The sequence below is a fragment of the Morone saxatilis genome, unplaced genomic scaffold (assembly GCF_004916995.1).
Source record: "Morone saxatilis isolate NCDOM2014 unplaced genomic scaffold, NCSU_SB_2.0 Contig5, whole genome shotgun sequence".
In the NCBI taxonomy this organism is placed as follows: domain Eukaryota; kingdom Metazoa; phylum Chordata; class Actinopteri; family Moronidae; genus Morone; species Morone saxatilis.
In genome coordinates this window covers 4,676,415-4,702,342 of record NW_023340095.1, presented here as the reverse complement: position 1 = coordinate 4,702,342, position 25,928 = coordinate 4,676,415, and the positions used below count along the sequence as shown (strand labels likewise).

Here is a 25,928-nt window from a genome sequence, read left to right as displayed (position 1 = left end):
CTAGTTCAACTAAACTAGCAGTGCTAGCCTTTATGCATGGGAACACAACCAGAGAACCTCTCCTTTCTCACAGCTTCTCGGTAATGTGGCTGTGCTCACTGCCCGCTGGCCTCTGCTCTGTCTTCTCCTGCCAAGAGTTGAATCTGTGAGGCCGCTTGTAGGGGAGGACTGTTTTCCCAAACCCATACCTCTATTGTTACATTACATTTGATCTCCAAAGCCTGTTTGGAGACCAAGACTCCATGGTTACTCTCCCAGATACACTGGCAATTAGGACAGGCTTATCGTTCCATAGATCACGTGAGGGAAAGAAATTGTTGATTGTTGAAGTTGAATTGAGAGACAGCCCTGGAGGGCATGTGCCCATGTTTTAGGTCATATCAGTTTAGTCCAATACTAGAATATAAATCCATGTGGGTTTTTACTTGAGCAAGAAGAATCTCCCTGTAACACAGACTTACTTTTGTCTCTCCCACTCTGTTCATGTTCATGTCCGCAAGCTCCTGAAAAAGTCCTTAGATTATGGAAGCTTTTACTCAAGGCCTTACAAGAGTTGGTTACAGCTGAATTTATAATTTTACTGTAAGTGCCGTAATGTTAGAGGTTGTAAAAGATACTGCAGTATCTTGTCGGCACACTCATACACACATTTTACAAGGTTTCACATTGAAAAGTGAAGTCATGCAAGTATTTGAGCTGCAGATTCAATCTTCTCTCATTCGTATGACTAAAGTGTATACTTCCTAAACATTTATCTCCATGTATATTAACATTGGAAATAACTGTAGGGTGTTAGCTTCCTGTGAGTTTCCTTACATGTAGTGATGCAGTGTCTTAAGCGACAGCATTCACTCCCCTTTTAACAGACATTTTCATGGTTATTGACCTAAACTCACTGCCAAGTCCCATTAGTATTTATGTCAGTTGGCAAAATAACTGTGAAAGCTTTTGGCAGCGCTTGAAAGAATGACACATTGGATGAATCACAGATTTGTTTTCCATGTTAATCTATTATAAGACATTTTAATGATAAGATTTTCTTGAACAAATTCTCATTGCACTTTAAAGATAACATGCTGCTGTTTTATACCCAAGCATGTCTGTGTTATTGGGTTTTTTAAATGTATTTTATTGTTGTAAATCCACCTTCAAGGTGTGCAAAATGTAATTAATATTTTGAATCTATATCAATCAATTTATTATTTTTAAATTTGAAAGTGTATAAAGCTCATAGTAACCAATCCACCTGACTCCTTTTTAGCCTCTTTCAGCTCATTGTTTTGGTTTTACGGCCAGCAACTTTACTGTTATGGCACCACTTTCCTTTCCATGAAAAAAGCTCTGATAAACTGTAAACTACCTGCTCAGCACCAAACAGTAGACGGACAAAGTTAGCAACTAGCCGGTGAACATAGTAGAACATTTAGCAGGGCCAGGTATTTTTTCTCGGGAGCTAAATAGAGATTGAATACTGGACTTACATGTCAGATGGCCAAAACTTTAAATGAATGCTGGTGGATGTTCTATATCAGCCAAATATGTAAATAGGCAATTGTTTGCTAGTGTCTGCAACTTTTTGAAGTTGCAGTGTTGCCCCTAGTGGCCAAAGAAATTAGCAGCTTTAAAGTTGTGTACAGCTTTACTTGTTCTAGTTGTTGTGTTGTAAGATAATCATTTTGTTTTCCTGTTTTCCCTCACTGGCAGTTTCAGAGACATATCAAGAAGTCAGAGGGACAGAAGACCCCCAAAGTGGAATTGCAGATTTCCATTTATGGCGTGAAGATACTAGACCCCAAGACAAAAGTGAGCACAAAGTTGAATTTGATTGTTCGGCAGGTGCATTGATTTTGTACATGACACCTGATGTTACACTGACAGCAAACACCATGTAGACAAAGAAGTGATTTGTTGTCAACATTCCTGAATTAAATAATGAATGTATTTTTTTGGTTTTCCAGGATGTGCAGCATAACTGTCAGTTACACAGGATATCCTTCTGTGCAGATGACAAAACAGATAAAAGGATATTCACTTTTATCTGCAAAGACTCGGAATCCAACAAACACCTCTGCTATGTGTTTGACAGTGAAAAGTGTGTAAGTGTCTTCCGCTGCCTTGTCTTTTTATTGAAACAAATATATAACATATGTCACAGAATGTATTATAGACCTGTGTTTTATACTCCCACATTGTGTTTTGATTGCTATTTTTACACCCTGTAGTTAACCATGAATAATCACTTCAACTACGAATAAGCTGTAGTGACATTTAGTTAAATATCACAATCAAGTCTTTGCTCCCCTCCGTGCAGGCAGAGGAGATAACTCTAACTATCGGTCAGGCCTTTGACTTGGCCTACAAGAAGTTCCTGGAGTCTGGGGGTAAAGACGTGGAAACCAGGAAACAGATTGGAAGCCTACAGAAAAGAGTACGCCTCCCATCCAGTCGATTCACTTTGCCCTCACATTGACTTTAATTTACTTTGAAACCTTGTACCACCGTGCTGAGACATTGATATTTTTATTAATTAATGCAGAGCTTGTTTCTATTGATTGTTTTAAATGATCCAGTGTCGACAATTAGGGGGTGTTGATAAAAAATATCATTAATGAATATTAATGATAGTAAGCCCTGTTGTTACAAATCCAATCTGAAATTGAATTACTGTGCACCCTGCTGAAACTGAAGAGCTTTTCCAGTGGTTTGGTTTAAATGGTGATTTATTAAAACATTAGAGTGAACTTAATTAAGTTACTGACAGGATGTCTTAGTTAAATAGTGTGACATGTATTTTTTGAATAGTAGTTAAAAAGACTTTGGAAAAAGCTTTACACAATCAAGGGAGAAATAAGTATTTTAAACATGAATGTTAATTGTTGACCTTATGTGCTTATTTTGGGTTTTCAGAAATAAATGTAGAAAGTGTTCCTTTATTGGTTAAAATTCTCCAGTTTTCAAACTTAACAATTTAAAAATTAAATTATCTAACAATTAATTACCACAAAGCTGAAAACAGCCTTTTATTAGACAACCAAATTCATACGTGTGTAAGAGAGTTTCTGTAAAACTGCAGTGAAATTGGGTTTCTCTTGTCTTTGTGCAGATTCAAGAACTGGAAACAGAAAACTCTGAGCTGAAGCAACAGCTTCAAGACCTTGAAGAACAGCTGATGATAGCTCATGTGCCACCAGTAAGGACCAACTGCACAAACACACACCTCCTCAGTTTAGAGACTGGAAATCTAGATTCTGCATATTAATGTTGATGTCTGTTTCTGAACAGGAGACACTGTGGTCACAATTTAGGGAAAGTGTTCTATGTTATATGTTCCAATGCTCAAATGTAAGATAACAGCTAATCTGCTACATAGTAATATTTACACAAACATTAGCTAGCATTAGCCACCGTAAGCTAATGGTCATACCATTGTAAGTGAGGCTGTGGCAAGAATAAAACAAGGGTGTTTAATTGCTTATTAATATAAAAAAAATTTCTAAGACTAAAATTGGGTTTCAAAAGTTACAACGTCTCACTTTAACTGCAACTTCTGCAAACAAAAACAGCTTACCGATTTAATGTGACTCTCAAATCATTTCGGATTCAAAAATTCTACATCGGCCAAAAGTGCAACAACCACGACCATCTTTTAATTATGAAAGTTAAGTATAAAAGTAAGCTTGCAAGTTTTTTTTAAGGACAGCTGGTTTTGCTGATATTGCTTCAGTGATTAAATGCACAACCTCAACCTCAAGCTTGGAATGACCAAACCTATCTGAAGGGAGTCGTGGGGGTCGAAGCTGTGTCTGAAGCAAAGCAATTACACACCTGATTGGTCTGATGAGGAATGTGATACAATCGGCATCTAATTGGGCCAAATGCCAGTACTTGTGACAGCCTCTTGCGAATGCAATTACCCACACCTCCCCTACTCCTTCTGAATAATATTGTCCCTCTGTGGTCGTTTTCTGTCTGCGATCTTTTCCCAGCCGCTGCACATAAACGCAGCTAATGAAGCGTACATGCTGCAGAGGCCCTCCTCTCTCTTCTGGTGTCACAGCATCAAGTCGCTCTCCTGTCTGGAAATCTCCTCTGTCACGCTCACTCCTATGAGCTCGCCGGAGTCCAACTTGTCCACTGGGCTACTAACTCCTCCGCCTGCCAAACCTGCTCTCCTTCCTCCTAAGCCTACCGAGGGATGCAGCATCCCGCGGCCTCGCGTAAACACCCTATGCTTTTTCTGTCTTTCTGCTGTGTGCTTTGTCGCTGCCACTGAGAACTTATTATCTCCTGCTCTTGTCAGTCTTTTGCTGTTTCTTCTTCTTCTCTTACCTTTGTATAAAAATAGCTGTGTAGTTTGTCTACGTGCAAGGCTTACACAAGTCTGACCTTGGCTTAATCATTTCCATGACTTTATTTACAGGCAGGGAGTATCTCCATTAAACCGCAGTCTACGGACGTTTTCGACATGGTTCCCTTCTCACCTGTGACGCCGCTGGTGCCCACTCTGGCCAGCAACGGCTGCCCACCACCACCACCGACCACATTACCACCAGATATAAGTGAGTAGTTAAGATGTAAAGGTTTGAATTAGTTCCCCAGCTGGTGATAGATTTACTCTGCAGAATTGAAGGATTTTGGCTGTTAAAAATACTCCTTGTTTAAATATTTACCGCATAGTAACAGGAGACTGCCTATTGAAGCTATTTTTCCTTTTCACTCAGTGTGATGTTTATCTGCTGTCTGTGTTTGAAGGAAAAGACCTGTTTGGTGCTGAGCCCTTCGATCCGTTCACCTGCGGAGCAGCTGACTTCCCTCCAGATATTCAGTCAAAGCTGGATGAGATGCAGGTGAGCGCCTGTCTGTGTCTGATTTCTCCACTTTGTGTTTTAAAGAACTGCAGGGAGTCTGCTTAAACTGTGAAACCCAGCGCTTCTATCTGTCTTATTATCAGTCTCAGCACTTTGAAGATCCAGATTTTCTCTTGTGTATACAAAAGGCTTTGTGCAACATGGGCGATGCCTCAGAGGTAGGCACCACTGCTGAGTTCTTTCTGGACAGTTTGGTCCTAATTTGCCTATGCTCCAGTACCCAGTTTATTTAAATTAGTAACTCTGAAATAGATCAAGTTTGTCATACTGCAGTAAAACAAACAGATGTGAGGGATTGCCTAATTCTATCTTCCTGTTTATGTTCTTTCTGGAAAAAGCTGAGCACAATAGGATTTTAATGAAATCCTCAGCTGACTCAGTGGTGAACGTGACTCAGCTCTTTATTTAGATTTATCAGGAACATGAAACCAGTTTCATTTAAAAAATGCATTAATAAAAAGAGTGTATCATATAGTTATGTTTTAATGTTCCTTTATGCATTCCAAAAAAGTGACAACAAGTGAAAATGTTCTCAGTATTCAGCAAAAATGTCACAGTGGAACCTTTTTTACTACTGTATTTGTGGTCTGGTGGATAAATGAGTAGTTTAACATGTATTCGCTATAAAGAAATAACAAAGAAAATTGTGGCTTTTCAGAAATATAATACAATTATCCCCTGCTGTCTGGAAGTATGAATAAAAAGTCAATCAGAATTATTTCACTTGAGGCTTATCCATGTTGTATTGCTTTCTGTAGAGGCATCATATCACCAAGGCTATCAAGATTTATGTTCTTATTTATTTGTACACAAAACAACATGTACAAGGTGGTCAGATTTTCTTGTTATGCTCATCAATCAAATACGTTAGTGAAAGTTGCATTTTTTGGAAGTAATGCAGCCACCGTAGTTTCTACTACACACCTTACAGCCCTCAGTGCCAGATCGTCAAATATAGACACAAGCGGTGTTCAGTTAGTTGCAATCTGCAACTTCACCACTAGATGACACTAAATTATACTACTACTACTGGTCTTAATTTAATGAGTGAAGTGAATCCATCCTTTAAAGTAACAAGACTTCTTTAAATAGTCTGTAACTGAAAAAATTACAAAACTTAATAAAAAGTCAGTTGATTCCACAAAATTCCTTTTATGAGGTTTTACAGTGTACTCATTTTCAAATATAGTGAATGGTTGAGAACAATTAGGTAGGTTTTTGGTGGTATTAGAGAATATGGCTTTTTATTTCTGCTTCCAAAAGGGGCTGTGAGAAAAAGTTGGAGAACCACTGCTGTGGCTGAAGTTGGCATACAATCAGACGAATCATTACAAACACAGTTTATCCCCACAAACAGTCATTCTCCGTGGGTCTGTGTCCTGAATGATTAGGACATAATGACATCTGGAACTAAAAATCTGCTGCAACTTGTATGTTTCTGTCTGCAAAACAGCTGCTGAGTTTTAGCAGGGATCAGCCAGTAGGAGGCGATGTTGCATTGACTCGCTTGAACCTATTGCACTTTTTCAACTTTTCCTTCAACTTCTTCCTCTTCTTAATGATTAACAACTGAATTCACCTTTTGTCCTTTCCTCTTGTAGCGTCAGAGATGGTTTGTACTCTTTGCTCTGTGCTAGCTTCCCTGTCTGTGCTGTGACTGTAGGCGTGTCTTTGTCTTGCATGTGTGGAGGATGTTGCATGCTCTTACAAATCCAGTGTGATGTAAATCCACTTCTTCCATCTTCTCTGAAACGCTCTCAGTAGATATACAGTGTATTAGGCACCAGCCAGTGTCTTTAAATAGCAGTTTGTTTTCTTAGCACTTCTAGATGATGAGCTGCTCTTGTCGCAGACTTAAGCTTATTCATTTTTAAACAATTTTTATAATCTAAGATGTTGGTTTTCCGGCAATAATTACTTAGAAGGATGCGATAGTTTCCTTCTAAGTGTGCATCTATATAAAAAAAGCATTTTACAAGCACACTATGGCTGCCTTTTTACCAGATATTTGCAGTTTCCAAAATAAAACTTTCTTTTTCATTTCACCAGCGCTTCTCATTAGGTGCATGCATTGTTTCTGCTTGAGTTTATGATTTTACCCATAATGCATGACCAAGCATGACGGAACAACAGTGCTGTAATCTGTTTAGTTTAGCATTTCATTCTCTCCTACCCTCAGTTTACAGACTTTTCCCCATTGGCTCTAATCTAAATATTACTCAGATGTCCTGTTTATTAACAACATTTGGACATGTAATCTCTCAGAGATCATGTCAGTGTGCGTGGTCGCTGAACGTCATTGCTGTTCTCTGGTTTGTCTTCCAGGAGGGGTTCAAAATGGGACTAACCTTAGAGGGCACTGTCTTCTCTCTGGACCCGCTAGACAGTCGCTGCTGATGCCAAGAAGATGCTCTTTGTCACGTACTTTTAACTCGTTTGTATGAAGAAGTGCCAAAATCCACTCCACAGTTGAGTCAAGATGTCACAGTTTTCATCTTGAGGTTTATATGCATTTGCATTTAGATTGGTTTTTCGATATTTCAAGGTAAACTCAGATCCATTATAGAAGAGAACTATTTTTGTAAAAGAAAACAACTTATGGAAGGAGTAGTTTTGAGTACCTTTGCTTGAACAGGCAATGAGAGATGTAAATAGTCGAATATGTCCAATGGTACACAGAATTTTCATATGACAGTTTGTGTGTATGCACCATTTGAATTATGTATTGTTAACACATTCCTGTTTGTATGCCAAACACAAGCTGGAGAAGAAAATAAATGGAATCTGTATCATTAACACAGCTTGCCCATAACGTCATATAGCTTTTTTTTACTCACCATTATTTCACACATGAATTAATCCAGTTGCTTACTGACCTTTTCACTGCTTGTTTTTGATGTTGAGTTGTTTGTTTATTTTATTTTTGTTTGTTTTTTGCATTTCACATGAGTTGCCATTTCAGTATTTACGTGTCATATTTTTTACTTTGTCATGATTTTAGTCTGCTTTTCTTGCACCAGAGGGCACTTTTTTTGGATAGCCTCTGTCCATATACAGTACAGTACTATTCCCATTATTTTACTTTTGGTTGCATTGACTTTGCTGTTACACCTATTAAAGAAAATCTTACTGCAAAAAAAAATGCTACTCATTGATTCTATCATTTAATATTATTTGCGTGACTTTATTAAGCTGTTGTGTAAAGGTTTTGTGTTTGAGATGTTTTCTCTTTAATTCAAATATTTTATATTAGCCATGCTGTTAGCTCTATGGATGGCAGTGTTGGACGATCAGTCCGCCAGTTTGGGCCGAACTCAAAATGTCTCAATTTTGTACATTTTGGTTCCCAGATGAGACTGAATTTGGTGATCCTTGGACTTTTCCTCCAGCACATCCATGAAGGTTGACACATTTGGTTCTCTTTGAAATGTCTTCACAGCTACTGGATGCATTACTATGAAATTTGGTAAATGTGTGTATGATCCCACATGATTAATTGTAATAATGTTGGTGATTCCTTGACTTTTCATCTAGTGCCATCATCAGGTCAAAATTTAAATTGGTCCAATACATGAAAACAAATTACATTCCCACTAGCTTTGCTGTAGCTACATACTTGTGTGATGTGTAACGTTGATGCAGTTTCAGAAGCAGTTCACTCTGCCGTTGACCTACTTTTTCAGTTGTATCTATATTAAATATGTGGTGTCACTTTTTTTTTACTATCATCTCTAATTTTATGTGATTTTTTGCCTCAGAGATTCACACCCTCTTGAGGCTGAAATTATTCTACCATGCTACAAAGTTTTTAAAGGACCAAATGAATTCTTCTGAAACAAGAACAGGCAGAGAGAAGTATTTTCAATATTTATTTTCAAAGGATGAAACGCATCTGCTTCCAGTGTGGAAAGCACCTTCCTTCTCCTCCTCCTCATCCTCCTCCCTCGCTCCTCCTCTCTGCCTCTGGGGTGTTAGCAGGCAGTCAGGCCTTGCAGAAGTTACAGATTTATAATAAATATACTCAAATATGAGCCAAATGGTCACAATAGAATTACTTGTAGGTACATTCATGAAAATTTTATGAAAAAACAGCTTACATTTGACACAACTGTGAATGTTAAATACATTTTTTTAAACTACAAAATATGTCTAAAAATGAGTTTGTGTGAAAAAAGACAAGCGTAAAGGACCTAACTATACCTGAATTAATATGACAAGAACTTGGGGGGATTAACAAGCGTTTTGTTTAATTTGTTGCATAGCAAGAAATACAAAGCAAACAGGCACTCACAGCCACCTTGTTCTATAAAACTGATTATAAAAAGGATTTCAAGAGCATATAGGTCCAGGATACTGAGAAGGGGGAACTGACATGCATAAAAATAGAATATTCTGTGTTACCTTATCGAAGGAAAAAAGCTTTTTTACAAATCACCACACACCACTCACACGACACCTCATTCATCTCTCCATCGTTGACAGAAAGATCTTTATTGGTATCCCCAAACCCTGCCCTACCGTGCAGCCGGGAGAAGTGCACAAGGATCACACTACTTACAAAACAGCACCTGTGAAAAAAGATTTACATGTAGTGTCATCGTTTCTCAGTTTCGGTGACGAGGTAGCTAACACTGAGGAATTGACAGTCTTAATGTCTTTAATGTTGTACGTGGTCGGTACAGAGTTTAAAATAACTGGATACAGACATTAGTTCATCAAAACTGTCTCGAGAAAATACCTGCGCTGGTGAACGCATCATCAGCTGTATTTGTTTCCTCAATAGCACCACAATGTTGTTTTATATTCAAACATTTAAAACAAAAAAAAATGAATAGACAAATCTGTAAAAAATAGTGGAAGGACAACATTTGATGTAGCTTTAGTAGGATGTTTCCAGGCCTATAAACAGCAGTTATAGTTACCATTTTAAAGCTTTCATATTCATGAATCTTTGGCAATATTTTGTGAAATAAAATTAAAGAGTAAGATCTTTGGACCAATCTACACCAAGTGATCCTCGAAATGCATCAAGCTTTAAGTCGAACATAAACAAGACAGAGGAATGATTCTGATTTTTACCAAATTTTTATGTAAATTGCGAACATTCATTCTAACTTACAAATCTCCGATGTCTTGAACTGGGTTGAAAGGCACAATAAATATCTTGCCACAGGGCCAGAATAGTCCTCAGTACTCGTATGTACAACGTGGCTGATCGTGTCAGCTGTCAGTTCAATAGTCTCAGGATTCACCTCGACGCATCCCTGCTGACGATTTTACAAGAAGCACACAGGCCCGATATCGATGCCGAACTCTTGATCTGGGCCACCAATGTCCACAGGGGCAATATCCACAATAGGAAGTCTTGCTGTTTTCTGTGTCCTGTACTCAAGCACTGTCTTGCCCCAGTTGCCATTTGCTTGCTGCAATAAAAGACAGACAATAGAAGTTCAGTGAATAACTTAATTGTTCTCTCTCATTCATCTTACTGAAATGATAAACAGTATTTTAATATCTTTGTTCTGTGATGTATTAATCTCATCTGGGCGTTGACTTTGGTAATGAGTTTTCTTTGCTTTGAAACTTTAGACACTCATTTATTTTATATTTTTCTTATAGTCAACAAATCCCATGAACCCAACAACAATTAATTGATCCTACTTATTGTCTGTGTATCCTGATGTATCTTAATCCTCTGTGCCGTATAGCTCCATTGTTGTCCAAAAAACTATTTAAAAACATCAGTGAGTCCCGCTGGCAAAAATGCTCATTACTGCAAATGTGCATTATTCCACAGCCCTATTTAATTATCACCTTATGAAGTTGTGAAGCAGACCCAGAGCAACTTAAGAATTCACTGCACTCAAACCCAATTTGTGTTTGTGTTAAATGTAATTACAATAGTCACTCTCCTTTTAGCTCTGCTTTTGGTCTCCACTAACTCCTGAGAGAAATATCTGGCTCTTCTGCTATGTGCTTCACTATGTTCACCAGCTAACTTTGTCAGCTGTTTTGCACTAAGCAGGTAGCGTACAGTTCGGTTCATTAGATTTTTTTGCTAAAATTAGCTGCTTGCTGTGGCTGGAAACGATGCTAATGACAGTGACAGTGAACCAAAAAAAGAACAAGGCTGCAGGCCATAAAATCAAAACAATGAGCTGAAAGATTAATGATTAGAGCAGCTTTGTTGGCATAAAACTATAGTATAGCTATCTTAGGAAATAACAGCCTTAAAAAAATAAAACTATATATTTATGAATATATTTAGGACGATTTTTTGAAAGATTCAGGCTATGTTTCGGTAGGTATTGAGGGACAGACTAACTCATTGTTTGTCATTTCATGGGATTTGTTGAGTGTTGCAGTATCTTTTGATACAGTTAATAATACATAAGTAATGTGGGAACTTACTGAGCAGGAGTCCTCCACCATTGTGTATCTGAACCGGCTGTTTCCCTCCGCTTTGAGTTCCAGTTCGTTGGAGCCCTTGAGGACTAAAGCTTTCTTCAGGTTGCCATTCTTGTCGTCCTTATAGCCCACAGAGTTCTTGCAGTGGTAGGTGATGGTCTGGGACGCCTCTTTGGAGAGCAGGCGGATGAAAGTCATCTGAACTGTGATGGAGTTTGCTGCCTGATCTTTGTTGCCATAAGCGAACTAGAGAAATAAATAGAACAATCAATAATTAAATTAATTTTTTTTTCTCAACATTTAGTTCTTGCAGATCTTTTGAACACACCTTTCTCCTCCATTGCGAAGTTGTCTTATTGTTTCAATCACAGTAACACATTTTTTACAAGATTCTTTCTCTATAAAGTCTTCACAACTTCACTGTGCCTGCTTCCCTCTCTCCCATCATTAAAAAAATAAAATGTAACTGCTCACATGTGTTCCTCTGTTGATGTCAGCTCCGAACCACACAGGTTTGTTCCTGGAAGAGCTCCACCACACTTTACGAGGTATGCTGGACGGGTTGGCAGAGATGCAGGTCTCTCCGGTGTCCATGTTGCAGTGCACTTTGATGGCATCCTCCACACTGCCTTGGTTTGGATCGACCCAGTACTCCCCTACACAACAAAATGATCAGGACGTGATTGATTTATTCTACAGCTGCGATGACTGCGATGGTAAAAGTCAGTTATATTGCATGAAAATTAACAGCTAAGATAATTCACTAGAGGACAAAGACAGAGCAGAAGAGTGTAATTAAAATTTATTCTGCACACCACAGAAGGCCTATCTCTCCTTATGTGTGTATTTCAGTTTATGGTAAGTGTAAGATATAGATTTATTGTTAAAAAAATATATGTATTTTCCCAACACATTATCTGCCTCTTGCAGCAGAGTGAAATCCTCCCAAACACTCCTCCCACTCAGCGATTTCTACAGACACTCACCACTCTTCTTCATGGGGTAGCATCTCTTGAGGTCGTCGCAGGTCCTGGCAGGATGTTTCCTGCTGCCGTCAGGACTCTTCATGCTGTCGATCTGGCTGCTGAGGGCCTTCAGGGTGGCCTGAACGCCAGGGTCCACAGGCACTATGGTGGAGGAGTTGCTGTTGGGCAGGGCCTCGTCCTCACTGAATTCAGGAGGAGGAGGAGGGCCGGAGTCGTAATCGTGAGTGCCGTCAAAGAAGTCATCCATAACAGACATGGGTGGTCCTGGGGGACCAGGGGGGCCTGAGGGTCCAGGCTCTCCTGGAGGGCCCTGTGGATTTAGGAATAGTATTAAACAATATATATATTTATTTGTATGTATAGTTTTATGTATAGTGTTGCTTACTAGTCAAAATTGTGCACAGACAATAATAAAACACTTAAAGCAGTCCCTTGCTTCCTATAACGAACATCTGTCAGAAAGATGTTTGACAATGTAATGACTTTTTTAACAGCTGGCTGCACTACTGGCTGTTTTCTACAATCTTTTTTATTAGTTTAACTCGCACACAGTAAAAACTTCTACGCTGTATAATGAGACAATACCTCTGGTCCAACTTCTCCACTGATTCCACGAGTTCCAGGGGGTCCCATCGGTCCTGGCTGCCCAATGTATCCTTCCTTTCCGGAAGGCCCAATAGGTCCAGGAGGCCCCTAAATAACATTCCAGTAAAGAAAGTTAGCCATTAGCCTTAAAATTAAGACTTTTATTCCAAATTAAATGCTGGCATAACACTAAAATAAATATTGTTTTCTTCTTGACCAAACAAAAACATATATTATTACAAAAGATGAAATTCAGGAAACCATGCTTTCCTCCTGAAACAAATGGAACTGTACAATTTACCCTAGGTCCACTTGGTCCAAAGATTCCTGGAGCTCCCTGCTCGCCTGTTGTACCCTAAAAGCAACAGGTAAATATTAATTAGCTTCTTTTACAAAGGTTTTTCCAGAATGCACACATTGAACAGGTGAATCTGGGCTGATGGCTGTGACCTGTTGGATCACAGTCAAGCAGGAGACCTTACATGTTGGCAACTGCACTACACAGTAGGATACCATTCCTGAATATAACAGAATTTGATTTCTGGAATTGTTTGCCTCTTTTATGTTATATAGTATATAGTATACAGTATATATAGTATAGCATTTTTAGAAACAAAAGACCCAGTTTTGAGAAATAATGACACAAATGTTTGCAAGAGAGAAAATGCATGCTCCAAAATGTGGTAGTTCAAAAGTTTGGAGTACTGATCGAATTACTGAGCACCACATTAACTTACTGGAGGTCCAGGAAGACCCTGTAAACCAGTGAAGCCTCGATGTCCCTTCTGACCTCTCTCTCCATGATCACCCAGGTCACCCTTATCTCCTCTTGGTCCTTGGGGTCCCTGAATTAGAAAGATTTAACACATTTGATTATAATATTCATGGAATGGGAGGTTTACATTTTGTTTCTGGGCTTATATCAGCTATAATGTTCACCTGTATCTAACAGAAGTAAAAGAAGAAGACTTATTTACAAAACAATGCATTTGGGGTATGTTAGTGTACTGTATGACCACAAGACTCACCACTAATCCTCTCTTTCCAGCTGAGCCAGGTGGCCCAACAGGTCCTCTTGAGCCCTGAAAATAGGTCAAATCATTAAAAGGCCCTCAGGGAGCAAAGACCTCTGCCAGCACTGAACAACTCTCCAACTCCAAGCTTGTTATACCCAAACACATTATTCCTATCATTTAGTATTAACTTAATTCACGTTACAACAAGCCCTCTGAGATTTAATCAAATCATATGTTCTCAGTTACATGTGTTATTACAGTCTTGTATCCTGGTGATTGACAGAAAAACCAACACAGAACGGAAATTTCTTGGAGAAACTGAAGTGAAAAAGGTCTACTTACAGCATCTCCTCTCCTTCCAGCATCACCTGGCACACCAACGGGACCAGGAGTGCCAGGATGTCCTTGAGGACCAACCAAACCTTCTGGTCCGGGCTCTCCTCGGTCTCCCTAGAACAGTAACATTGTCAGTCACTTTCATGATGTAAAACAACCCACAGGTCTCATTTTCATTCTCTTTGTCTCTTACTCTCTGTCCAAGAAGACCATCTTTGCCTGGCGGGCCATCAGATCCTGCAGGGCCCTGAGGAACAAACAGAAAACATTAAGACAACTGTAGAGACACATTTAAGTGATGTAATTTGAGAACCACAACCAGTTTAGAACTTACATCTGGACCAGGGTCACCACGAGGTCCATTAGCACCAGGAGCACCAACTGGACCTGAGGGGCCTTTATCTCCAGTCTGTCCTGCGGATCCCTGTTTTCCTGGTGGACCCTAAAAAAAAAGAAAGAAACAGACAACTTACAATGTAGCACTAATCATTCCACATCCCACAAACTAATCAAAATGCATTCCTTTACCACAGCTATACACTGTAGAAGCACAGAAATAACACATATGATATGATTTATGTTCAAACTGAGTCTTGTAGATGGCATGAAGAAAGACATGCAGTAAAATCAAGACTTAAATGATACAGACCGCAGGTCCTGGAAGGCCTGGCATCCCACGCTCTCCTCTCTGACCAGGAAGACCCACAATGCCTCTCTGTCCTGTAGTTCCAGCTGGGCCAGGAGGACCATCAGGACCCTAAAGCCGACAACATCACACACAGGACATTTAGATTTTATTGTGAGGGAGATTGTTGTGTATCTCAGCTTGATGTGATGTGTATGGTTGGCAATAACAGCACACCGGCCAAAAAACATTCACCTTATTTCAAATCAGTTTGTGCTTAAGAGGAGTCAATATGCACCTTAGTAATGATCAGGCACCTTAATTACAAAAAGTGTGCTGGGAACAATAAAGACAGCAATATAAGTTTAACTGAAGCACTTTCACCTTTTGTCATGATAACGTTGTTGTTTGATATTGTTTTAACACAATAGCTACTTAGAGATATGGTTTGATATTGTTACTGGAACTGACAAATCTCAATTTGATCAATTTCACTGCAACAGATACTGATTGTTTACTATATGGCAATTCCAAAAGTTTCATTTTATTTTCATTCATAACAATAACATCAGCTTACCGTTGGACCGTCTTCTCCAGAGTCCCCTTTGTCTCCTGGACTGCCGGGTGGTCCTGCTGGTCCTCGCTCTCCTTGTCTTCCAGGGGAGCCATGGTCTCCACGAAGACCAGGAGGACCCTCTTTCCCAGGGGGTCCAAGGGGTCCGGGCTCTCCAAGTGGACCCTGGCAGGTTATAGAGGTGGTCATGAGATTGTATAGCATTAAGGTTTTGGTGTATTTCAAATGAACAATTCTCTGCAACTGCTAGCCACCTTTCACACTTCTGCACACCTAGCCAAGTGCTGCACAAAGTAAGTGTTGGATTGTGGGTTTTTGGAAAGTGAAAAATTTGTCAGGCGCAGTCCTTGCCCACTCATGGGGTTTTCAGATGTGATTTGTAGATCCAAAAAGAACATTTGCACATTTGAAAGAAACTGAGGCCCAAATACAAATATTTGTACCTATCATAAACATGCTGATTGATGTTGTCAGTTCAATGACACGAAATTAAAGACAGTATTGTTCCCAGTATAGACCCATTGTCATACTTTATGTTCATAAAGTTATTTGGATAGCAGTTGTTCTAGCCATGCACCGGTATGGCAGTATATAAAAAATTCATATCATTCAGGAAATTAAAACCTGCAATCCGGTTCATCAGGTATATATACCAGCACTAGTCTCAGTTTAATATGACATACATAAACAAACACGATCAACAGGGAGAAGACTGGTTATTCCTATATAGTTATTCTTAATGCCTGCCTCTGGGTCGGATTCATTTGGATTCACTTTTAAAATCAATGAAATAAGGCGGTGGAAACACTACCGCTTTTATCCACAGGGGCTGCCAGAGTCAACAACGAATTAAAGTTCTTTGTTGCTGCTTAAATTGAATTGAACAATTCAGCAGGTGAAAATATCGTCTTCACGGTTCCATCAAGGGAATTTCATCACACTCTAATTTTATGTGAGGCATTGGTGATCCTAACAATTTTAAACAATTTGAAACTTCCGGTTACCCTAACTGTGTTGTCATACAAACTCCTGGGAGTACTTACAGTTGGGCCTGGTGGACCAACTCTTCCTGCAGATCCAGGGAAACCAGTAGGGCCCTGGAAGCAGAAAAGTATACATAGTACTCAGGTTCTGCTTTCCAGGTCAGTAATAAAGCAATATCTACTGTATGAAAAAGTGAAATAAGAAAATATATTTATTGAAGTTATTATTTAAACACATCAGGTATTAAACTATGCATAAGATGAATTAAGTCAGGAGTGATGTACCTTCCTGTACTCATGAATTCATTTCTACTCCATATAATTTCACTTGTGACTTATAAATTATCTTACTGGTGCACCCTGTGTTCCTCTTCCGCCTTTCAGTCCAGCAACACCAACCGGCCCCTACAAATACAAAACTTTATTAGAAAAGCATTTATCAGCAGCATATTTGCAAGAAGTGAAAGCTAGCTTCTTTGGAACTTTGAAGACATACAATACACTAATGATGGATTTCAACAATGGACATTGTTTAGTATATTAACTAGTAGCCTGCATAAAATGCGTCTGATCAACTACTTTTAAACACATTTTTCATCTTTATGAGTGCAACTCACAGGAGGTCCATGAGCACCGGCCAAGCCTTGGGGTCCTGGTGATCCAGCATCTCCTTTCTGGCCTGGTTCTCCAACTTCTCCCTTGACTCCAGGTTGGCCATCAGGACCCTGTAAAATGTTGGTAATATTACTTTCACATCACCTCCTGGAGGATCAGAGTCATACATAATATGTAGGGAATAAAATACAACAACTCGACAATGAATGGCCACTTACAGGAGGTCCAGCAAATCCAACAGCACCAATTGGGCCAGGGTCACCTCTTGATCCCTGTCATAGGAGATACATTATTATATTGAAGAACATTAATAATGTACAACCATTCTGTATCACCACTATAAACATGACCTAAAGGGACATAAAAGCCATACTCACTGGCACTCCTCTGGATCCTGGGGGTCCATGTGGTCCTTTAGGTCCAGGTTCTCCCTGCAAAGAGGCCACACATTTGCTGACAATTTCTACAACCACTCATTGAGCCTGTGCTGTCCCATAAATCCAATATGTGTATGTTTGCAAAGGCAATGCAAGATGAAGACTGTACATCACAAGCTGGAAGATGCCAACAGATGCATCCAAGAATATAAGAAGCTGAAGGTTTAACATCCTGGGAACTAATGCTTTCCTAACACAGAACCTAAGTGGCCTCTTAATGTGTGGTAGAAAGAAAGGAAAGACTCTACCTTCTCACCACTGGGTCCAGCAGGTCCTAGTGGGCCAACCGAACCTGGGGCTCCCTGTTGACAGAAAACAAATCTGGTTCAGGATCACTCATCGCACAGTAATGTGTGCAGGCAAGTCAGTGGACACATTTTGAACAAGGCGCGACAAGTCTCAAATTTACACTAATACACTTAGTTTTTTAGTCTACAAGTTTTATTTTAACTTAGTTGTTTGTCGTCTCTCTGGGACAAAATGTGTTTGCAGTGAGTGAAAGATATTTTACTTACTCTTGCACCATCATTTCCAGCTGTACCTTCTGATCCCTTTTCACCAATTGTGCCCTATACAAAAGACATAAAAAAAGGTGTAAGGCTCACGTTTGCATCATGTTCGCCATAACCGCATTCAGTTCAAACTCAGACATGGACTTGACTAACATCTTAAGAACAAGTTCCATTTCCACAGATTACCAGAGCACAAATTGATTAGGATTTTTGCAACTACATAAATAAACCCATTTGCAGTTCACTTGTACCATCAAACACAAGTTATATGTAAGGATTACTAGCATAAAAAAGACCATGATGATGCACTTACTCTGTCACCTTTAGGCCCAGGAGGGCCAGAGATGCCCCTCTCTCCTGGCATTCCCTGAAGACCTGGAGGACCCGCGTCACCAAGGGCACCAGGGGGACCGGGGCTACCCTTCAGTGACAAACACCAAGGTTAGCAGGCTTGTTGTTTATACTTTTTAAATATGTACTGCCCACTAACATTTCTATTGCAAACTTTGCCATTAAAACGTTTTTTTCTATGATTCATATTTTGAGTTTTAAGAAACATTTTGCAACAAAACTGTTCATTTTCTGCAAAAGTCTGTATGCTGGTGTAACACTGCGATGACAGTGCAGTAGGGACAAGCTTTCTTATAGACAATAGTGTATTTCTCCATTAGCACCAAAAAACCCTCGTATATTTTCAAATATATATATATATATATTTTATCTCATATTTGTTGGACAATTCTTTCAATGGTTCTAGATTCAATTATATTCTCTTTTAACTATCTGACAAAATAATATTTTGCTCTACATGCAGGTGATGCCTCTTCACAGTACCTTTGGCCCATCTGGACCAGGTGCACCAGGGATACCCTTTGGTCCCTGTAGGCCAGTTGAACCCAGCTCTCCTCTCTCCCCAGGAATTCCACGCTCTCCCTAGAGAAGAAAAAGCATCAATTTAAGTCCAAGGTATTCAACTTTACCAGCCTGCTAAATTATTTGTCATAGTGAAATTCACCTACCCTTGGTCCAATTTGTCCCACAGCACCAAGCTCTCCAGGAATACCCTGAAAGAAATAGACAATCATATTATTTATGCTGAGTCATTATTATTTATGTCTGATCAAGCTGTTAATGTGATAATTCAAATGAGGTACAGACTGAAAGATACAATAAAGATAATAAGTTGAAAGAAATGTAGTTCAAGCAAGGGTAATTTAGACCAAATCAGCAGTTATAGCTTTTGTCACACTCACTAGGTCGCCTGGTTTTCCAGGTTCTCCAGGGGGGCCTTGATTTCCAGGCAAACCCTAAGAACACAAGACAGTCAAACATGAGCATCAGATAACCTTTAATAATTCTTAATACTGCCACATCTTCTCACATCTAATGTATCAAATTCATTGTTCATTCGCTTTTTTGAAACATTCTCACATCTCACCACCAACCGCAAACAATTACGCACCTGGAATCCATTTACACCTGGAGGTCCCTGCTCTCCTCTGTCTCCTGCGACACCCTTTCAGAGGAGACAGTAATCTCTCAGTCATTTGTGATAGCCATACAAGAAATGCAATTAATGAAGCCAACAAGATATCAGACACTTACAGATGGGCCAGGGGGGCCAGCAGGGCCAACTTCTCCATCTTTTCCAGGAGGACCCTGAAGACAAAGTGACAATTATAAAACCTAAGCCGATTATACATCTGAAGGTGTGTGAGCTTTTAAGGTAACTTTGAATTACCTAACAAATTACTTGACTATGGATCAGTGTGGAGTCAAAGAAAATGAAAAAAACATATTAAAGCTCATAGAACAGGACATGCTATTGATCCATGCAGTGTCTTAATGTTGTGTATTATTGCGTTTGACAGATCTATAAATCACCTACATGTTTTGTTTTTTTATCTGAGAGATGTTTCTATGTCCTCCCATCCAATGCTGATGACAAAAGTGTACCACACAATGTTTCATTCATAAACAGTACTCACTCTTTGACCTGCAACCCCTGCAGATCCTTGTTCACCTGTCTTTCCTGGGTCACCCTTTGAGTGTAAAAGATTTTTTTAATTAGAAACAGAACAGGAGATAAACACACTGATCTGACTGACTATTAGTGCACAGTGACTCAGCCTTACAATGAAGCCCTTGGGGCCTGACACTCCCATGATTCCTGCGGGCCCTCTGTTTCCAATGGACCCTGCGGGGCCTGGACGACCATCTTCACCTGGGGCACCCTTAACAAAGAAAAAAAAACATTCTTTGACTCAATAATTTCTTATGATTTATCATAACGTTAAAGCTAAGTGTGACTGAACACTAAAACTTACCAGTGGACCTGGCTTGCCCTCTGCTCCCTGAACTCCAGGGGTACCAGTAAGACCCTTTGATAAAGAGGTAACAAATATGAGCAATGAAAATGTAGATATGGACATAAACATAGTAAATGTAATGTTGTGGTATATTAAAACTGCCAAGCTCTTCAGTGTTACCCTTGCACCTGGTAGACCAGGTTCTCCTGTACGCCCAGGGTCTCCTAGAGAACCTTTTGGCCCTGGTGGGCCAGATGTTCCACGATCTCCTTGAGCACCCTTTAGAAAGAGAAATGATGATAACTCTTTCTGTTTGCTGATTTAAACATGTAAGTGCCAAACAAAACACCCACACAACTCTGGTAACATCTGGCAATAAGCCACAAATATCAACTACTATGGTACTATAAACATATCTTTGCCCCATTTGTTTGAATAATTACTATAATATACAGTAGTAGACCAATTTGTAGAAACAATGTGTCAGAAATATACTGTACCTTAGGTCCTGGCAACCCATCAGCACCAGGGAATCCTCTGTTACCAGGAGCTCCCTGAAACACAGACGAGTTAAAGTTAGATTTCGCATTTTCTTCAGACTTTAATTCTTACACAAAAGATCGGTAACAATTGTATATAACCAAACGAATGGAGTAAACAAACCATGAACAAATTGTGCACGGATGCTCCTTTCCTAAAGAGAACATTTTGCATCCTGATGTTTCTACCAAATACAAAAGGGAAAACCACCGTTTATCTGTCTGGCTTTATTTTTATTATTATTTTTAACAGGGTAATTGGGGGGCAGTCTATGGGCAATTTAGATTCTCCAGTTCACCTAACTTTCAGACTGGAGCATAAGTAAGAAACCACACAACACACAAAGTAACATGCAGAAAGGCTAGGCTTGGGATTCAAACCTATGACCTTCTTATTTTGAGCTAACCATTTACTATTTTCTGAGTCAATATACTAATAAATAGGAGAATTTCCAATTTTACACACTAATTTACCCAAAGTGATTGTGTCTCTAATTTATTTTGCCCAAAGTGATCACTTTTCTTTCTCTCATTTACTGAGATGACCCCTGTCCCTAAAGTGCAGCTCTGTGAGACTGATGAACATTACAGTAGGAGGCAGAATGCTGACTTACTCTCTCACCAACGGGACCGATAGGGCCAACAGAGCCAGGGTCTCCACGCTGTCCTCGCTTTCCTTCTTCACCCTGAGGTCCAATCACTCCCTGGGAGCCTTGTGGACCCTAGAGAATTGACACAAGCCAGAAAATGCAATGAAACTATAAATACATTTTTCCAATGAAAAACACATGAATTTTTATTTAAGCACAAATACGTAATTAAGTCAACATAGAAGTTCTGTAACTCATAGCACAGAATTACAACCTAGTTTTTTCTACAGATGTAATTGAAGCTTACAGGTTCTCCTTTGGGTCCAGCTTCTCCTTTAAATCCTGGTACACCCACATCTCCCTGTAACACAAAGCAAAAATGGCTCCTGCATATCAAGGAATTCTCACTGTTATTTAATATCAAAAAGGATTCCAGAATTTTCAAAACTTAAAGCCAGTTTACCAGTTGTCCTTTGATACCAGGCTGACCAGTGCTTCCCTGAGGTCCTGGTGGGCCAGGGGGTCCAAGATGGCCACCTGGACCTTGTGGACCCAGATTACCCTGTGACAAGTCAGAAGAGTCAGTTACCATGTGACCTTTATGCATCCTTATCGTAAACAGTGAATGCGTTGTTTAAATACAGTAACTGTACGTACCACTGGTCCTTTGGTACCAGGGCCACCATCTGTACCCATGGGTCCCTTTGAACATAAAATTTATCCAGTTAGATCATCAAAGCAGTGCACTGAGGAAAGTGTTGACATGTTAAACATAGTGAAATCCTGCTCTCCTGTGAAACAATACCATTCAACTGTGAGGATACTTTAGATCACAGCAAACCAAAAAGTAGCCTCATTAATAACTTCCTATTCATATGCTGTATGTGACGTGTAAGTAAAGTAAGACATTTACCCTGAGGCCAACTGGTCCAGCTCTGCCCAGGTGACCGGTCTCTCCTCTCTGTCCCTGTGGGCCCTCTGGACCCCGGACTCCTGTGGGGCCAGGTTGTCCCTGAGGAAGACAGTCGCCCATAACAGTTAATATACAGAAATGTGACACTGATACATTTGCAACAATTGAAGTTTAGACTATATACAGCACAGTGGTCACAAACAAACACAGATCATAGTAGTAAGCAATATAATACTAATATAAGGTTAATGGAAAATGATCCCCTTTCCATCAAGAAGTCATTCAAAAAGGTTTTTAAAAAAAAAAGGTTTTTAAGAAGAGCATATAGCTGAAGGAAGAGTTCTTTTTTGTTAGGTGTTTTACTGTACCTTCATTCCTGGGGTTCCTGGATATCCAGGTGGGCCACTGAGACCCAAGGGACCCTGTTAAATCAACACAAATTACAATTAATAGTAAGTAACACTAGAAACCTGACATGACAAAAATAAATACAAACATTTTGTCGGAAATGCACACAGTTTAAGCATCCCCTTTCCACTCAATGCCACCTTAACATGAGTGTCTATGCTTAAACTTTGTGAGTACAGTAAATGCACATGGATCAAACACTGTGAATGCGGACTTACCATTGGACCAGGTTTTCCGATGTTACCAGGTGAACCACGTTTACCCTAAAATACAAAATCAAATCACTTTGATTTATAAATCACAGTTAAAACACTGATATCAGGCACTCTCTTTGTAAATGCCTTGTTTTTACAAACACTGAAGAAACAAATTATAGCTATATCAGTGAGATACAGCCACCAATTACTTTTAAAATCTGTGACCGAGAGAAAAACATAATCATGGAAGCAGATGTTTCTGATGCATAGTGATATATTCCTTACTGGTATACCGCTGGGTCCAGAGCGTCCCCTCTCCCCTGGCATCCCAGCTGGACCCTGTTATACACAGGCAGTGATAAATTACAGCTGTCCTCCATTCAGTGCAAAGGTTTAGAGTCAGAAAGTTCAGAAGGTTATTTACAGCATACTGGATTTAGCCTTGCCTCATTCAAGATAAGAGCAGACAGCAAAATCAGAATAGTGTGTGTACTGCAGTTCATGTACACTCATAAGCGTAGTAAATTGTATAATCTGTATGTGCTGCTCCAGGAAACTTATTAGTGTCAGACCTACTTAAACAGTCAATAGCTCTATGGAGACCTTAAAAAAGAATTTATATTTGAAATGAATTTTAAGGAATATAACTTACCATGGGTCCAGGTCCTCCCATTGGGCCAGGGGGGCCTGTGGCACCCTATAAATAATAATAAAAAATGCTTTTTTAGTGCTAGTAAAATGTTTTACAAGCCTTTAAGTCAAACGTGTCACCAACTTGAAATGTTCAACCAATCAAACAAGCAGACTGAAAATTTAAAAACCATGTTTTTATTTTACTTAATTTATACCTTGGATCCAACAGCTCCGGTTTCACCTTTTTGGCCAATTGGTCCGCCATGGCCCTGTTAACAAAAACACAAAAAGAAACTGTTATCAAACACAGTTTGTCATGTATTCTTTAGCGAGCATGTAGAAAAGGAGTAACTTTTAGAGTAATTGTGGTGCAACTGTAAAGGATAACGCCATAAAGTGTCCATAAGTCCTTCAGAGAACTTATACTCACTCTGTGACCCTTCAGTCCAGGAGGTCCTGGTGTACCTGGAAATCCTCTGGATCCCTAAAATATGTGACATTGAACAGAATTGTCAGTTATATGTATTTACGATGGACTAACAACATGCATCATGAGGTCTTGTCCTGTGTAATCTGATTGCTGCACAGACGTCTGCAGTTAAGTGACGGAGGCATAAAGCACTTACTGCTGATCCAGGGAATCCAACTTCTCCGCTGTTTCCTGCTTTGCCTGCTTCTCCCTGTGTGAGGACATTGCATTTACATATTACAAATGAATCTGGCTGCAAAAAGTTTAACAGTGAAAGTTGAATAAATGCCACCAAGTCACATAGTAGACTTCTTCTCTCACTCTCTAAAGCCTCTAATCACACACTGTACTGAGGGGCAGAGCTGGAGCGTGTTCTGGGTTTTGTACAGTAGGTTTTTCACTTTTTGTGTTGTTTTTACATATCAAGATGTTTGGAAATGTAGATACATATTGCTTACTTCTCATAAGAACCAAATGCTTTCATTATGCCATTTCCACGACACTGTCACTGACTCTTTTATTGACTCTGAGTCTTTTGTCTGACTAACGCATCGTAGGAAAAACAATGAAAATGGGTGAGCCAACATTCTGTCAAACTGGCATGGCACAAAGTGTTTGCAGGTCACTGGGTACTGGGTATCTGTCTATCTCAAGCATCTCCAAGATCTTATACTTCACAATATTATGAATGCTGCCAAGCCTGTTTAACTGTAGGAAAGACTAATTTACTATACACACTTTTTTCTAACTTTCCTACTGATTGCAGCCTTACTGTAGCTGAATACACAGGATTAGAGTAAGTGTAACAGAAACATAAGCGTTAATGCTGGTGTGGTGGCCTTTCACTTATACTCGGACACAAAACTGACTTACATCTTCACCCGGTTTCCCTGGAGGGCCCTCAGGTCCCCTTTGCCCAGATGGACCCTGAAAAAAACAGTTAGATTGTAAACATCCAGCCACAACCCATCCTTCTGAATCCATTACAGAATTAAAATGTGTTCAGGCCAGTCCAACAGTGTGTATTTCCAAACCAGGCCAATTGCAAGTGTATTGATGATTTGACCGTACACACAAAATGGACAGAAGAATGATGTTACCTACCATAGACCCTGGATCGCCAACATCTCCAGGAGGTCCTTGTGGTCCAGCTTGACCCTTGGAGAAGTGAGGATAAAAGACAAAATAAAGAGCGAGCAAAACAAAATAATAAAATGCCATTGAAGTATTCTCAGTGTCTACTGCACGGTGTCAGTCAGAGCTTGTTGAAGACATTGTGGACTTACAGGTGAGCCGTTTGGCCCAGGAGGTCCTCTTGTTCCAGCCTCTCCCTAAGACAGACATGATGTAAAATCAAATGATGAACACATTTCAGCTTAATCCACATAAAAGGCCAGATGTAATTAAATGGTCTCAATATGGGAACAATACGGTGAAGAACTAAAATGATTTACAGTCTTAATGATTCATTTGGTGGATTAACTTTCAATGAATCCATGTTAAAATGGCTGTAAAAGCACAGACAATAGTTCTATAATTACTGTGTCATTCCCCACCTGACTGATGTCCAAGAACACTAAAATATTCTACTCAAGCAGCAGATGTGTTGCTGAAGTTTGACTAGAATACAAGCATAAGTCTATTTTAATGAAAGTGAAACTGAATAACAACACAAAGGTTACCAAACAGTTTTCCACGTCCAACTGTTGTGTGTGTAGAAACAATCAAAAAAGTAAAAACCACATTATTAATCTCTTCTCGTCCTTATGTCCATTAGTCTGCCTTATAGTAATGAAATTCGAAGCATTGATGGATTTCTAAAGTCTGTCTAAGTGCTGTGGTTGTGTACTTGCTAATTAAAATGTATAATGTACTTTCTCATTAAAACAAGAGTAAACTTATCTTAATCTAAAGTCAGTAGCTGA

The 25,928-nt window shown here is 39.5% G+C and overlaps 2 protein-coding genes across 5 annotated transcripts in view; one reads left to right on the top strand and one right to left on the bottom strand.

Moving 5' to 3' along the window:
• The window catches only part of gulp1a (GULP PTB domain containing engulfment adaptor 1a), a 47,063-nt gene extending 38,470 nt beyond the window's left edge, over positions 1-8,593 (top strand). For 3 of the 4 annotated variants that reach the window (XM_035677066.1, XM_035677065.1, XM_035677067.1), the window contains exons 5-11: positions 1,705-1,803; positions 1,959-2,096; positions 2,312-2,428; positions 3,104-3,190; positions 4,421-4,559; positions 4,753-4,847; positions 7,194-8,010. In XM_035677066.1, coding sequence (XP_035532959.1) covers positions 1,705-1,803; positions 1,959-2,096; positions 2,312-2,428; positions 3,104-3,190; positions 4,421-4,559; positions 4,753-4,847; positions 7,194-7,265 — 747 coding nt within the window. In that variant the 3' untranslated portion in view covers positions 7,266-8,010. Of the gene's footprint in view, positions 1-1,704; positions 1,804-1,958; positions 2,097-2,311; positions 2,429-3,103; positions 3,191-3,986; positions 4,218-4,420; positions 4,560-4,752; positions 4,848-7,193 lie in introns of all 4 variants that reach the window. The other variant, XM_035677068.1, reaches the window with a different exon arrangement.
• Positions 8,594-9,089: 496 nt separating this feature from the next.
• The window catches only part of col5a2a (collagen, type V, alpha 2a), a 38,871-nt gene continuing 22,032 nt past the window's right edge, over positions 9,090-25,928 (bottom strand). Inside the window, exons 9-54 of the mRNA XM_035677064.1 lie at positions 25,290-25,334; positions 25,108-25,161; positions 24,877-24,930; positions 24,161-24,214; positions 23,965-24,018; positions 23,750-23,803; positions 23,554-23,598; positions 23,187-23,240; positions 22,923-22,967; positions 22,665-22,718; positions 22,297-22,395; positions 22,041-22,085; positions 21,847-21,945; positions 21,691-21,744; positions 21,408-21,515; positions 20,755-20,808; positions 20,435-20,533; positions 20,273-20,326; positions 20,081-20,179; positions 19,934-19,987; positions 19,551-19,604; positions 19,408-19,461; positions 19,199-19,252; positions 18,965-19,009; positions 18,780-18,878; positions 18,259-18,366; positions 17,949-18,002; positions 17,682-17,735; positions 17,374-17,427; positions 17,215-17,268; positions 16,999-17,106; positions 16,733-16,786; positions 16,442-16,495; positions 15,402-15,563; positions 14,849-14,956; positions 14,534-14,641; positions 14,393-14,446; positions 14,206-14,313; positions 13,876-13,929; positions 13,585-13,692; positions 13,149-13,202; positions 12,848-12,955; positions 12,263-12,572; positions 11,751-11,932; positions 11,280-11,522; positions 9,090-10,291 (exon numbers count right to left, since the gene is read on the bottom strand). Coding sequence (XP_035532957.1) covers positions 10,145-10,291; positions 11,280-11,522; positions 11,751-11,932; positions 12,263-12,572; positions 12,848-12,955; positions 13,149-13,202; positions 13,585-13,692; positions 13,876-13,929; positions 14,206-14,313; positions 14,393-14,446; positions 14,534-14,641; positions 14,849-14,956; positions 15,402-15,563; positions 16,442-16,495; positions 16,733-16,786; positions 16,999-17,106; positions 17,215-17,268; positions 17,374-17,427; positions 17,682-17,735; positions 17,949-18,002; positions 18,259-18,366; positions 18,780-18,878; positions 18,965-19,009; positions 19,199-19,252; positions 19,408-19,461; positions 19,551-19,604; positions 19,934-19,987; positions 20,081-20,179; positions 20,273-20,326; positions 20,435-20,533; positions 20,755-20,808; positions 21,408-21,515; positions 21,691-21,744; positions 21,847-21,945; positions 22,041-22,085; positions 22,297-22,395; positions 22,665-22,718; positions 22,923-22,967; positions 23,187-23,240; positions 23,554-23,598; positions 23,750-23,803; positions 23,965-24,018; positions 24,161-24,214; positions 24,877-24,930; positions 25,108-25,161; positions 25,290-25,334 — 3,870 coding nt within the window. The 3' untranslated portion in view covers positions 9,090-10,144. The remainder of the gene's footprint in view (positions 10,292-11,279; positions 11,523-11,750; positions 11,933-12,262; positions 12,573-12,847; positions 12,956-13,148; positions 13,203-13,584; positions 13,693-13,875; positions 13,930-14,205; positions 14,314-14,392; positions 14,447-14,533; positions 14,642-14,848; positions 14,957-15,401; positions 15,564-16,441; positions 16,496-16,732; positions 16,787-16,998; positions 17,107-17,214; positions 17,269-17,373; positions 17,428-17,681; positions 17,736-17,948; positions 18,003-18,258; positions 18,367-18,779; positions 18,879-18,964; positions 19,010-19,198; positions 19,253-19,407; positions 19,462-19,550; positions 19,605-19,933; positions 19,988-20,080; positions 20,180-20,272; positions 20,327-20,434; positions 20,534-20,754; positions 20,809-21,407; positions 21,516-21,690; positions 21,745-21,846; positions 21,946-22,040; positions 22,086-22,296; positions 22,396-22,664; positions 22,719-22,922; positions 22,968-23,186; positions 23,241-23,553; positions 23,599-23,749; positions 23,804-23,964; positions 24,019-24,160; positions 24,215-24,876; positions 24,931-25,107; positions 25,162-25,289; positions 25,335-25,928) is intronic.